This window comes from Peromyscus californicus, unplaced genomic scaffold, assembly GCF_007827085.1.
Source record: "Peromyscus californicus insignis strain IS unplaced genomic scaffold, ASM782708v3 Scaffold_21__1_contigs__length_65335640, whole genome shotgun sequence".
Taxonomy (NCBI): domain Eukaryota; kingdom Metazoa; phylum Chordata; class Mammalia; order Rodentia; family Cricetidae; genus Peromyscus; species Peromyscus californicus.
This window is the reverse complement of record NW_026294514.1, coordinates 61,211,725-61,225,755: the sequence shown is the minus strand read 5'-3', so window position 1 is coordinate 61,225,755 and position 14,031 is coordinate 61,211,725. Positions and strand designations below refer to the sequence as shown.

The following is a 14,031-nucleotide window of genomic DNA, read 5'->3' as shown; positions in this document are numbered from 1 at the left end:
GCATCCAGGAGACTAGAACTTTAGACTGAGCCATATCCCAGGCTAATGCAAAGTGAGGAGCTTATGGGAAACAGAGCTTGTTAAGCCCACTTTATGCCATTGCCTCGGTTGGACTGGCCTAGGTTTTAGTGACTTGTATCCACGAGTGCACACAAAATTTCCAGAAGACCTTGCTTTACCGTCAAGTCATCTAATTTTGAGTTTGAAATATCTTCCTTTATTCCCATACTTGACAACAACCAGCAGCTTCAAAAACTGTTCCCAGCTCATTACAGAGATACCTAGGTAAACGAACCTCACCAGAGAGCCACAAATCCTTTTTCTGGGGCAAGCTGATTTAGTGATGGTCCTTATAGTGTACTGAGTGCTCCTTGTGGAGGGGAAGCGATACTTTAGAGAGTTGCCTAACAGGGTTACAGTCAGAAATTCTACATTGTAGATCAGAGCTCAGGGCCAGCCTGTTAGAATATGGCCAGCAGAGAATGAGGTGATGAAATGAACCGGGTATACACAGCCTTGCTGGTTTTTAATTGAGGGAAAACAAGACATGAACTGGCATGTCCCCTAAAGAGAGAGGAGTGTCCTTGTCACAGTTTTTAAGAAAGAAATAAGAAGGTCAATATTATGTTGGTTGGAAGTAGGGTTGGGCAGGAGCCAAAGATAGATTTATTCTTCAATAATTAACATTTGGGGGCCTGTGCCAATGACACGGCCAGGTTGGACTGGAGATAAGACGAAGTAACAAAAGCAAGAGGCATAGCCTGGTGAGGAAGATCAGCTCCCCTGAGTTTCCACAGAGATGGCTACGGGGTTCCATGTGCCCTTGCAAGGATTGCTGGGGCTGCTCCTGCTGTGTGCCCTGCCCCGGACTGAAGGTGGGAAGGTGCTGGTGATTCCCATGGAGGGCAGCCACTGGCTGAGCATGAGGGATGTCACCAAGGAGCTCCATGCCCGAGGCCACCAGATTGTGGTCCTGGCTCCAGACGTGACTCTTCACATCAAAGGAGAGGACTTCTTCACCCTCAAAACTTATGCCTTTCCGTACACTAACCAAGGATATAAGCAACAAGTGATAAAAAACATTAACCTGGTCTTTGAAACAGGAAACTCTGTGAAGACATTCTTTAAAACATCTGAGGCTTTGAAAAAAATATCAGCAACTCTCTTAACGTCTTGCAAGAATCTACTGCACAATGAGACCCTGATCCGGCACCTGAACTCCAGCTCCTTTGACGTGGTCTTAACGGACCCGGTCTTCCCCTGTGGGGCAGTGCTGGCCAAGTACCTACAGATTCCTGCTGTGCTTTTCCTGCGGTATATTCCCTGTGGCATAGACTATGAGGCCACACAATGTCCAAACCCTCCCTCATATATTCCAAGTCTACTCACAAGACTTTCTGACCACATGAACTTCCTACAAAGGACCAAAAATATGCTGTACCCTCTCGCCTTGAAGTACCTGTGTCGTGTATCTTTCACTCCCTATGAAAGTCTTGCCTCTGAGCTTTTGCAGAGAGAGGTGTCCTTGGTGGAGGTTCTCAGCCATTCATCAGTGTGGTTGTTCCGAGGGGACTTTGTGTTCGACTACCCCAGGCCCATTATGCCTAACATGGTCTTCATTGGGGGCATAAACTGTGCCAACAGGAAGCCACTCTCTCAGGTCTGTATTGAAGCCTTTAACCAATCAATATTCTATGCAAAATATATTTTCTAATGCTGACTTTCCTACTGGTCTTTTAAAGGATTCTGCCCCTTTACTGATAGCCTTTCTTGGCATAAACTATTAGAATCAGGCTCTCCTGTTTTTATTTTATGTGTGTGGATTTTTGCCTGGGTGTGTGTTTGTGTACCACATGCAGTGACTGTGGAAGCCAGAAGAGATCACTGAATCCCCTGGAACTGGAATTGCAGACGGTTGTGTGAGCCACCATGTGGGTGCTGGGAATCAAACTCAGTTCCTCTGGAAGAGAAGCCATCTCTCCAGCCCCAGAGCCTTCTATTTTTCGGTGGCCACTGGGGGGACTAGTGACTGAGGGTCTCTGATAGACTGAAGAGTGGTGGTGGTCTCTACTGAGACTGTCCATGTGTCTGTGTGCTGTTTTCCTGAGGGTGAGTTCCTGGATCTGGGCGGGAGCAGAGACACTGAGCTGTGACCTGACCTATCACGGGGAGCGCTACTGCCTAGGGGGATAAAGGAATTTCACAGTGCAGTTGTTGGGTCCACGCGCATAGTAAGTCTACCCTTTTCCTGGTGTCACCTTCAATGTCTTCCCTCAGTGTTGAAAGTCTTTATTGTAGAGTTCTTCCACAGCTGCGGTTAGCTGGGCATTTCTAGTTTGAGGCAATTGTTAATGGGGCTTGTTCTTGGTTATTTTCACCATGTTTGCCATTGGCGAGCAGGAAGACAACTGTTGATTTCCTATTCTACCACTTTGAAGAGTGTTTCTCATCTCTCAGAAGTGCAGGTGGGTCTTTAGGGCTGCTCTGTGTACAACCATATCCTATGCAATTGAGGACACGTGGATGTCTTCTTCTCCTCTTTGTGTCCTTCTAGTTGTCTCCTTGTCTTGCACTAACAAGACCCTGGTGCTGGATTCAGTGAGAGAACAGAATGGACACCTTGTTTAGATCCTGATTTTAGTGGAAGTGCTTCTCCCCATTTCCTATAAAGTTGTCTCTAATTTCACGGTACATAGCTTTTGCTATGTTGAGATATGTTCTTTTAATTTGTAGAGGCCACAGGGCTTTTTGTATTAACGGATCCTGGGTTTTGCCAAAAGCCTTTTCTGTATCTGTTTGGATGACCTGTGATCTCGGTCCTTCTGTCCACTTTAGTGATTTTCTACACATATTGATTTGTGTGTGTTAAATCAATATTACCCTTCAGGTATAAAGCCAACTTGATCATGATTGAGCTTTCTGATGTCTTCTTAAATTTAGTTGGCAAGTATTTGATTGAGAAATTCTTCATCTATTTTCATCAGAGAGATTGCTTTGTGGTTTGTCTTATTTTCTTATATATTTATGTGGTTTGTGAATTAAAGTAACGCTGGCTTCATAAAGAGTTTGATCATGTTCTTTCCTGACTTCTTTTGTGGAGTCCTTGGAGAAGCATGGTGTTAGTTCTTTGAAAGTCTGGTAAAATTAAGCAGTACTTCATGTGGACCTGGGAGGTGTTGACTTTGGAGGTTTTAAGTTACTGCTTTGATTTCCTATTTCACACTTCAAAAGGAACCCAGATGCACTTTCTCAGGGTCCTAGTTTGTGCCAGTGTGTTCAGGTCCTTTTACTCAAGAAAGGTTGTGTTTTTAGCTCGATTTCATTTCCAATTCAGTTTAGTGTCTTATGCAATTTCTTAAACTATCCCAAGGTAAGCATGCCAAAAATCCTCTTAGTGTGGGGCTGGACTAAGTTAACAGCATGAACTTCTCAGATGAGTGTGGACTACCTCATCCAGTCAGCTTCTCCTCTGGTCTGTGTCCCTGTGTGACAATGGGGAGGCATGTGCACCTAAGTGGGGCGTCCTCATCAGCCACCAACACTGTTTTAGAACCAAGCTAAGGCTGAATGGCATGCTAAGAAGCCACTAACCACCATGGAACCTTGAGGCCCTCAAGTGAGTATGTTGCCCTCTGCCTTCACAAGGAACATGGTCCTGGAACCAGTTTCTGATCTAAAAAAATGTAGAGAGAAATTAGTGAATCAACTTAAACTACTACAGTTGAGATAATAGGAGTCTAGTGACAACCCCTTTCATAGTTCCCTAAATTTTAAATCTGGATTGACATTTTAATGAATTATCGAATGGCCCCTCATTATTCATGTGTAATTGAAAGCCATCATTTTAAATTTGTTTTGTTTTTTCATTTATTAAGTTAAAATATAATCACGTTCCCTTTCCTTACTCCAACCCTTCCCATGCCCACTCCCTCACTTGCTCTCAAGTTCCCGACCTCCTTTTCTTTAATTGTTTATATATTACACACGTACACTACACATTGGGGAGAATATCTGGCATTTGTCTTTGTGAACCTGGGATACCTCAGTATATTTTCTAGTTCCATCTATTTACCTTCAAATTCCACAGTTGTGTTTTCTGTGTGTGTGTGTGTGTGTGTGTGTGTGTGTGTGTGTGTGTGTGTGTGTAAATCTCTAAGTACAACTTACTGAGTCTATTCAGGGTTGCACGCACATGACTCCAGGGCTGACAGTTTGGTATTGGGTGACCAACTTGGGACTCCAAATGGGGGGAGGACTCTTCTCCCGCTCTCAGCGCCCTTCAGCTGCCTGGAGCTCTTTGTGTAAGGGTGGGGCTCCTTGAGATTCCCCTTCCACATTAGCCTGTTGCCAGCGTTAACATGTTAGCGTCCTTACTCAAGTCTTGTTTAGGTAGCCACATTGTTGAATAAAGCTTTCCTGTCACGTCTAGGGGACACAATTTCATGACAGATTATTTTGGGTCCTCTGGCTCTTCAATCTATCTGTCCCCTCTTCTGGTACATTCCCTGAGACTTATGTGCAGCAGTTGTATTGTGGATGTATCTCTCCATTACAGCTGGGCACCCCCAATCAGTTGTTGTAATCTGCGCTTTGACTTTCTATAATAGCCTCTGTGTGTTGCAAAGAGAAGCTTCTTTAGTGTGGGTTAGGTGTCACACTTACATGCTTGCCTAGGGACAAATATTTAGAATACAGTTAGGAATTACGCTGGTTTAGTAAAGTGGTGGTCGTCTCTTCTCTGAGATCCGTGGCCTCACCAGCCTCATATAATTGGCTGGGTTTCTAGCACCAGGCATGATCTCCCTCCTGTTGAGTGGTCTTCAATCCAGTTAGAGAACCGTTGTTGTCACCAAGATACAGTACCACCGTTGCACCTTTAGGGATGGCTTGCCAGGCTGGTCACGGTTGGGGTTCACAGGCTTCACAGGCTTCACCGCTGGATGTGACTTCTGGTCGGTTCCCTTCCTTGGCAGCTTGCCTAGTACCTTCCAGAACTCTTAGAGTTAGTCCTTGGGGAGGGGGCTTTCAGGTCATATCCAGCATTGAGCTTCCAAGTCCTGTGTCCAAACTGCATGGTGTCTTCATCAATAGGGACCTACCTTCAATCTCTATGAGGCAACTAAGGGCAACATAAGTATAAAAAGGAAAGTATAGTTAAAAATGATTCAGAGAAAGCATATACCTTACCCAACATTTCATATAAAATGTGAAACGGAAGACTGACAGTCTTTTGGCAAACACCTTTCCTAATGCCAGGAGCACATGAGCAACCAGGATCTCTCAACATCTTTAAAGACATAAAATTAAGAATATTATTGGAAATATCTGCTGTGTGCCTCTTCATGTCATGCTTCATAGATTTATGTCTCTGACTCAGCTGGGCCACACAACACTCATGGCCTCGTTCACAGGTAAAGTGTTTCTTTGGATGCAGCATTTGAATGATTCTGTGTGCTTTTGAAAGCGAATGAATGCAAAAACTCACAGTGAGGAGAGGTACCAACACTGTCCTGGGGTGGTTTTCCACAGCTGTCTACTGCAGTTTTAGGTGGAGCAGGGGTGAATATTGAGTCTGGGCAGAAGTGCCACTAAATAAGTGCTGTAGTGGGATTCTGAGATGGCCCCAGGACCCCATGGGGGGGGGGCTCATACAGCTGATGTTTCTGCTCTGTGCTCTGCCCTGAGCTGAGGGTGGGAAGGTGGTGGCATTTCCCATGGAAGGCAGCCACTGGCTGAGCGTGACGACCGTCATGGAGGAGCTCCATGCCTGAGGCCACCAGACTTTGGACCTGACTCCAGGTGTGTCTGTGTGCATCAAAAAAGAGGACTTCTTCACTACTGTTCCACTCAGCAAAGAGGAACACAGGCACAGCTTACTGGGCCACCTTCCAAAGTTCTTTGAAATAGAACATGACCTGGGGATATTTCTTAAAGTTATGGCATACATGAAAAATGTATCAACATGGATTTGGGTCTACATGGGTCTTCATGGGTCTACTGTGTGGGTGTACTGCAGAATGAGGCTCTAACCCACCATCTTAATTTGAGTTCCTTCAATGTGGTTTTAAGAGACCCTCTTGAGCCCTGTGGGGTGGTGCTGGCCAAGTGCATGTTTCTGCTGTGTTTTTCCTGCACTACTTTCCCTGTGAACTAGACTTTAAGGCAGTCCAGGGTCCAAACCCTCCCTTGTATGTTTCTCATAAGAACTTCAGACCACAGATCTGCAGAGGGTCAAGAACATTATTCTGATTCTGTGAATATATCTGTTCTGAGGCCTTGAGTTATCTTTCATATTTTTTAATACTCCCTATGTGAGCCTTGCCTCTGAGCTTTTGCAGAGAGAGGTGTCCTTGGTGGAGGTTCTCAGCCATGCATCCATGTGGCTGTTCCCAGGGGACTTTGTGCTTGACCCCAGGCCCATCATGCCTAACATGGTCTTCATTGCGGGCGTAAACTGTGCCAACAGGAAGTTACTCCATCAGGTCTATATTCTGCCTTTGTCCCAACAATGTTTCCACAAGACTATGTTTAAAAAGACCTCATAGTCTGAGTTGTACAGTTAAATTCTCATCTTTTCAGGGATTTCTCTCTGTGTAATTCTCCTAATTATCTTTGGTGAGTCTAATTCTTTTTGCTGTTGCTGTTTTTTTTTATTTTTATTTTTCATTTGTTTTGGGAGATGAGGTCTCTCTCTGCAGCTCTGGCTGTCCTGGAACTCACTTTTGTAGACCAAGCTGGGCTTGAACTCACAGAGATCCTCTTACCTCTGCCTTTCGAGTGCTGAGATTAAAGGCATGCACCACTATGACTGACTTGAGTCTAATTCTTGAATTTTCCACAGTAGGTATTCAGGATTTTAGTGGCCACTGAGAAGACTGGGAGGCAATATTAAAGCTCTCTCCTGGTTCTGAGGGGTGGTAGGACTCCATGGAGACTGTCAACTAGTTAAGGCAGGATCTTCCAGAGGGTAAGGTTTCCTGAAACGTGGCAGAGGCAGAGAGGCTAAGCTGTGATCTAGCCCTTTCCTAGGTGGAAAAGGCAATGTTAAGCATTTTGCAATGATTTACGTTAGAAGGGAATTGTGGCAACCAATGACAGGCCCTACTGATGGGCAGTGCTGGCGTAATAAAATGAATTTAGGAATTTAATGGAGGAGATGCAGTCTATGGAAGATCCGCTGCCTTGGGATTCTATGGAGATGGCCCCTTGACTCCAGGTGCCCAGGGGAGGGCTCACAGAGCTGCTGTTACTGCTGTGTGCCCTGTCTTGGGCCGTCTGGTGTTTAATGTGTACAGTCCTTTATGTACCTGGATATCCATGCCCTGTCCTATGTGTTGTTTGCAGACTCTTGCATGTCCTCAGCTGTCTTCCACTCTGGTGACTGCTTCAGTTTTGTATAATCCTGTTTGTCGATTCTCGGGATTATTTCCTGAAGTCTTGGAATGTAATTCGGAAAGCCATCATCTACACCCATTGTTAGGTTTGGATGGGGCTGGCGGTTCAAGAGGACACTGGGATTGATCACTGGGCATTAAGGAGTTTATTTGAAGAGTTGTTAATGCCATGTACTGACAGATAAAGGAACAGCAGCATTTCAGGGGCTCTACAGAGAGTCCAGGTACCAGTAGCAGTGACAAGCAGCACGGCGGTGTCTCTGAAGAGAATCAGAGCCCATGTAGTAGGCAGGGGTAGAGGTGGGGAATCTGTTGTTTCGGATGGAGAGGCCCTCTTGGTATTAACTAACCCTCTGGGTGAGACACTGTGGCTGTAGCAAATGTGTCAGGTCAAGGGTCACAGAAAATCCCAGCGGACGTCTGTCAGTGTCTGTGAGGGAGGCCTGAGCATAGGCGGACATCTGTCAGTGTCCGTGAGGGAGGCCTGAGCACAGGCGGACATCTGTCAGTGTCCGTGAGGGAGGCCTGAGCACAGGTGGACATCTGTCAGTGTCTGTGAGGGAGGCCTGAGCACAGGTGGACATCTGTCAGTGTCCGTGAGGGAGGCCTGAGCACCCGTGGACACCTGTCAGTGTCTGTGAGGGAGGCCTGAGCACAGGCGTACATCTGTAAGTGTCTGTGAGGGGAGGCCTGAGCACGGGCGGACATCTGTCAGTGTCTGTGAGGGAGGCCTGAGCACGGGCGGACATCTGTCAGTATCTGTGAGGGGAGGCCTGAGCACGGGCAGACATCTGTCAGTGTCTGTGAGGGGAGGCCTGAGCACAGGCTGGACTCTAGCATTACATTCTTACATCCACATCTGAGAAATAGGCCTACTACAAAAATATAGCAACTGTCGATTAAAAAGCAATTTATCCTTCAACTGCAATACTTGAAGTAATTGAACAGCAATAATAGTGCCACATGTGATATTAGTTATCTAATGTGCGAAAGGAAAATTTAAAAGTCCAATAAGACTGGTGATTAGTATTGGAATGCTGGAGAAAAACAGAGGGAAAATAAACAGAGGAGGGGAACAGTGGGGAAGGGTGTGGGTCAGAGGCAGCTCTAACCTAACGCAGAAGGAAAAGACAAAGGGGTAAAGAAATACAGTCAGATACCCTGAAACAACCCCAGCTCAGGGAAGACTGAGGCAGAGGTCCTCAAAACCAAGACAGCCTTTGTTCTTTGGAGAGCCTTTCATGGGAAAATTGAAAAGACTAGAACAGAAGAAAAGAAGAAGGATGTAAAAAGCAATGCGAACAAACAGAGTAGGAAATGGGATCGTAGATGGACCTTAGGTGCTAAGTAAGGGGGGAATAAACGTAAAGGGAAGAAATAGGAAGTAGATACAGAGTCTGACTTGGCCTCTTACCTTCTGGACATCCCTTTCTAGGCTCACAGACCCAGGTCACACCCGTGGGCAGTCTTTGACAGGCCAGGTAGCAGATGCCATCTGAGTTTCTAGGTGGTCTTTCACTGGTCCATTTAAATATGTCAACAGGTCACACCTCTAGGCAGTCCTTTGTAAGGTTGGGCCACAGGTGCCGACTCTGTGAGTGAGAGGTCGTGTGGGATTAAAGATGCTGGCCCTGCCCCTGGACAGTGCTGACTGGTGTCCAGCATTCCTTTGGAATCTGTGTCTGAGTTCCACTGTAGATTCTGGCCCTGATCAGTTTTCAGCCTTGCTGAGTACTGCATGGTTTTGATTCCAAATTTAGTTCCTGATATCTTGAGGTATTTTGTGGGCTAAGTTTCAGTGTATATAGTCCTATGATACGGTCGGTGAAAGAAACAGTCCTCACCTCCATGGAATAAAAGATGTGGTTTATTCTAGAGTCAAACATGCAAGCCTGAGGATGTAGATTTGGGTCTCTTCAAATACCATGTTCTAATGAGGTAGAAATTTCATTAAATTTTTTAAAGGAAATAAAACAAAACAAAAAGCCACAAGTCAAGACACTTTTCAAACATATTGTTGGGCACATCAGGCAGGCAGGTTATGGAAAGATTGGGAGAACTCTACTGTGGGCTTTAAACGCTATCAGACAATACTCTTAGCCTTTGGGTTGGTGTGAAACTAAAGCTTTATTAAAATATTCCAAAAGATTGATTTATCTCTTTGTTAGGATGTTAGGTTCAATGGTCACAGGGTGCTGTGGTTTGGCACAGAGCGAGGCAAACAATGGCTACTTAGAGGATGATGATTGTCTAAGATAAATTGCAAGTGGGCTTTGAGCTTATAAAATCCCCCTCTCTTCATGCCATTGAAGTGCTAATCCATCAGCTATCCTGTGAGACACAGCTTTCCCCACTCCCAGGAATTCTTATTCACAACTCTTGCTCTGGGTTCCAGAGTGTATGTTTCATGGAGGGTCTATGGTGGCCAACCTGCCCACCCAGCAAGGGTCCTTTCAAAAATCATTACTCCACTCCATCTAGAGAGTTTTGCAGGGCTTCCTTCCCTCTGAGTCTCTCTCTCCTCTCTTTTTCTGCTTCTTCAAATGTCTGAATGTATAATACAGACTTTGTGAGTCACTTTGCCTTAAGTCATAGTTCAGAGTATCCCGCTCATGGAAAGAACATCACCAAATGCTTCTGATAGCTCCTTTGACCTCTCCTTGGTTCATTCAGTTGCCTTTGGGGGTCCTACCTCCAGGAACTGGCTGCCTCTCCCACTGGATGTGGAGGGGGTGGCTTTCTTGCAAACAATGGCAGCAGCAGCTCAAGCAGAGACCAAAAACTTATCAGTCACCATCTGCATCCTCTCTAGAGTTCCTTTGACCACCTCAACAAACAGGAGGGGTCTCAACCTAGACCCAGGTCATTTTGCATGTTTGTTGGGAGAAGGGAAATGATAGAATTTGATGTAGACGTAGAAGACCAGAAACCGAGTATAGGGTAAAACATACAGAGAAATCTGAGGACAGGAGAAAGAGCCAGGGAAACAGAACAGAGAAGTTGCTTTTGGAAAGGAAGTGGGATTCTGGACTCTTAGCCTCCTGGAGAGCCACAAAGGATTGCTGCACAGTGACACCTGGTGGCCTACAGGGAGCATTTTGCAAACACACATCTGCCCAGTAGTAGATCTGTTATTATCAGAGTAAGTCTCCAAGTCAGTGGCTTCTCTTCACATGGAAATTCTCTCTGTACAACTATAGCTGACCAGACTTTGCAGAAGGTCTTAGGTACCTTGAAGTAGAATGCTAGCCAGCCCTGGGACATACTCCATGAACAGCAGAACCTCAAGCCAAGTAGAACCAAGACAAGGCAGCAACTGCTGAACACCTATACAAGAAATACTTTGGGTGGGGACCAGACTCCTGGTTATATGTGATCTGCTGACCTGCTCAACTCAGTCTTAAAGTTAGAACACAGGCTCCACAAGAATGCACCCCATGTTGTTATCACAGAAAACATCCATATCAGAACACAGAGCTGCCATTGATCATGAAAAGGAGTCTGATCACAAACTCTAGGAGGTAATGAAGGCCCAGATTAGTGTCCACCCAGTCCCCTAAACAGGGGGCTTATGGCTGTAGCCCTCATCACAAAGGGGAACGGAACTTCAGACGAGCCGAGATCCCAGGCCAGATGTAGGCTCCATTTGGTGAGTAGACCAAGGTAACAGCTCCCGTGAAGGAGCAGGATGCTGTTTTTTCGTAGATTGGTCTTGCCTAGGTATGCTTCAGATAGCATTGACTTGATAGCATGGAGTAGATACCAAACTTTCCACAAAGCATTGAGTAGATTCAAATAATCAACTCATGAGTTCAAAATCCTTCAAGCATTCCAATATTTGGTATCTGCCAACCACCTCAAATTCAGTGTTCCTGATAATTATCATCACATGCTAATAAATGCATGAACTAGTGAGTTCAAAAATTCTCTTTCTTTCCAAGCAAGCTTAGCGGCGGTCTGTGTTCTATGACATAATGACTGCTACTTGAGAATGGAAAGAGAGACTTTAAGGAATTACTCAGCTGGTTGTGTCCAGAGGAGAAGCCATGTTGGGTATCCAGCCATCAGAGATACACCAATGGCTGAAAGAGAAGGAAATGATGAAATGAGTGCACACAGCATTGTTTTGAAAATTGGGGGCAGGGGAAGAGGTAAATAATGCTTAATGGTTCAAGAACAGCCATAAGTGTAAGGAGTTTTTCTGGTAGATGTTAAGAGTGGCTTCTCCTTGTGTAGAGGCACAACGTTAGGACTGTAGTGAAAGTCCGCCATGGATTTTTCATGCAATGATTAACTGCAGGTGGGCATTGTCCCTACCAATGACATGCCATTGTGCAAGGTGACTTGATGGTTATATAAAATGAACAAACTCATGTTTGGGGCACAGACGGGTAAGGAAGGTTAACCTCTGTGGGCTTCTCTGGAGATGGCCATGGGACTCCAGGTGTCTCTTCAAGGACTCTCAGGGCTGCTGCTCCTGCTCTGTGCCCTGCCCTGGGCTGAGGGTGGGAAGGTGCTGGTGATTCCCATGGAGGGCAGCCACTGGCTGAGCATGAGGACCATTGTGAGGGAGCTCCATGCCCGAGGCCACGAGACTGTGGTCCTGGCTCCAGATGCGTCTGTATACATCAAAGCAGAGGATTTCTTCACCCTGAAGACCTATGCTGTTCCATACACCAAGGAGGAATATGCACATCACTTGCTAAGCCTCCTTCAAATGTTCTTTGAAACCGAATATTCTGTCATGATGGTATTAAACAATATGGAACTTATGAAAAACATATCAACGTTCTACCAGAGAACTTGTACGAGTCTGTTGTACAACAAAGGCCTTGTCCAGCATCTGAACTCCAGTTCCTTCGAAGTGGTGTTAACAGACCCTGCAAATCTCTGTGGGGCACTTGTGGCGAAATATTTGAATATTCCTGCTGTGTTTCTTCTGCGCTTCATTCCTTCTGAGGTTGACTTTGAGGCTGCCCAGTGTCCAAGCCCTCTCTCATATGTTCCAAGGTTACTCACAAGGAATTCAGACCACATGAGCTTCCTGGAGAGAGTCAAGAACATTCTCTACCCTCTGCCGTTCAAGATCATTTTCCGCTTCTCTTTTGCTTTCTATGAGAGCCTGGCCTCAGAGCTTTTGCAGAGAGAGATGTCCCTCATGGAGGTTCTAGGCCATGCATCCATATGGCTCTTCAGGTTCGACTTTGTGTTCGACTACCCCAGGCCCATCATGCCCAATATGTTCTTCATCGGGGGAATGAACTGTGTCCTCAGAAAACCACTCTCTCAGGTCTGTATTAGGCCTCTATCCAAAGCCTGCTCCACCAATATAGCTTTGTAAATATCCTTATTCTGAGTTGCTCATCTATCTGTTCATCTTTCCAGGAACTTTGGTGAGTTAAATCCTTAAGGTGTCCTCAGTCGGTGTATCAGAATTTGAGTGCCTAATGAGAAGAGTGGGAGGCAGTTGTGAGGGTCTCTAATAGAACCAAGGAGCCATGGTGGGAGTCCACCGAGTTTGTCCACTAGCCATGATGGTGTCTCCCGAACATGATCTTTCCAGAATCTGGGGAGGACCAGAGAAGCTGAGCTTGCTCTCAGACTCTCAGTAGTAGTTTCTGGGATTCAGATATTGGCTCCAGGGTGGGCCTATTCCTTTGCCTAGAGAAGGCAGTAAGCCTGAAGTGAACCTGGATCGCACACAAAGCTGGGAGTATTCTCTGCTAAGGCACTAGTCAGCTTGACCTGATGGCCCTTAAGCGCACCGGTCCTACTGGACTTCTGTTCTCCGGGCTCAGTGACCAGCTCTTCACCCTTACCGTCTGCTCTGCTTTGCCCTGCATCTGAGAAGAGAAGCAGACGAGGATGGGTTCCCTCTGCTCATTTTTCTCACCATCAGTGCTCCAGCATTGGTTTGAACGTGTAGCTCATAGATTCAAGTTGCACATTTTCATTTTTTGTGTATCAAAACTTGCCTCTGAATCTGCCCAGTTCCCAAGTAAACGTCTCGTACTGGGATTTCCACAAGTTATGTTTGCATATTAATTGTTCTGCCCCGAACACATGGCAGTTAGGTTGATGGACAGAGATGAACAATATTTTGATCATATCGCTTTATCTTATCACTGAGTGACATACTTTTTACTTACCTATCTGATCTAATACTATCTTTTGTTACTATATTACTCAACCCTTTGCCTCTAGTGAAATATTTTGTTAGAATTTTATTGAAAATGCCATTTTAAAAAAAAAGCCTTCAACCTGGTGATATCTGTTAATATGTATCTGACTTTCTTTCTCTTAATTTATGTAATCTTGGGGTTTTACAGTAATCATTTTCTTTTTTCATCATTTTCTTTTTTCTTTTTAATTGTGGAATTTGGTGACTTCTAGGGAGGTGTGGTGTATTATGGTCAAATCTCTGACTCTCACGTTTCTCTTTGCTGACATTGGGTTATCCATGTGGAAGGGAGCCATCTCCCAACCACCTGGAGAGGTATCGGCAGCATTAATCTTCCAATGGATAGAACATGGTTCTGAGTTCTGCAGAATTAGGGGCATGGCTCTGTGGGAGGCCCTTGCTTTGAATATAGCATGTTCAGTCTTCTTGAAGTCAAACCAGATCTTCCACAAAACT

General features: G+C 45.4%; 3 protein-coding genes across 4 annotated transcripts in view; all 3 read left to right on the top strand.

Moving 5' to 3' along the window:
* LOC128117924 (UDP-glucuronosyltransferase 1-6) overlaps positions 1-14,031 on the top strand; it is a 74,388-nt gene that overhangs the window by 27,648 nt on the left and 32,709 nt on the right. The gene's annotated exons all lie outside the window — the stretch shown is intronic.
* Positions 800-1,714, top strand: LOC128117996 (UDP-glucuronosyltransferase 1A5-like). The gene has a single exon (XM_052750592.1). The coding sequence runs from the start codon at positions 800-802 to the stop codon at positions 1,712-1,714; it is 915 nt and encodes a 304-aa protein (XP_052606552.1).
* On the top strand, positions 11,821-12,735 carry LOC128117995 (UDP-glucuronosyltransferase 1A5-like). Its single transcript, XM_052750591.1, has one exon. It carries the CDS (start codon positions 11,821-11,823, stop codon positions 12,733-12,735), a length of 915 nt encoding a protein of 304 aa, XP_052606551.1.

Coding starts and splice junctions, on each gene's coding strand:
- LOC128117996 (XM_052750592.1), top strand. CDS start 800: ATGGCTACGGGGTTCCATGTGCCCTTGCAAGGATTGCTGGGGCTGCTC.
- LOC128117995 (XM_052750591.1), top strand. CDS start 11,821: ATGGCCATGGGACTCCAGGTGTCTCTTCAAGGACTCTCAGGGCTGCTG.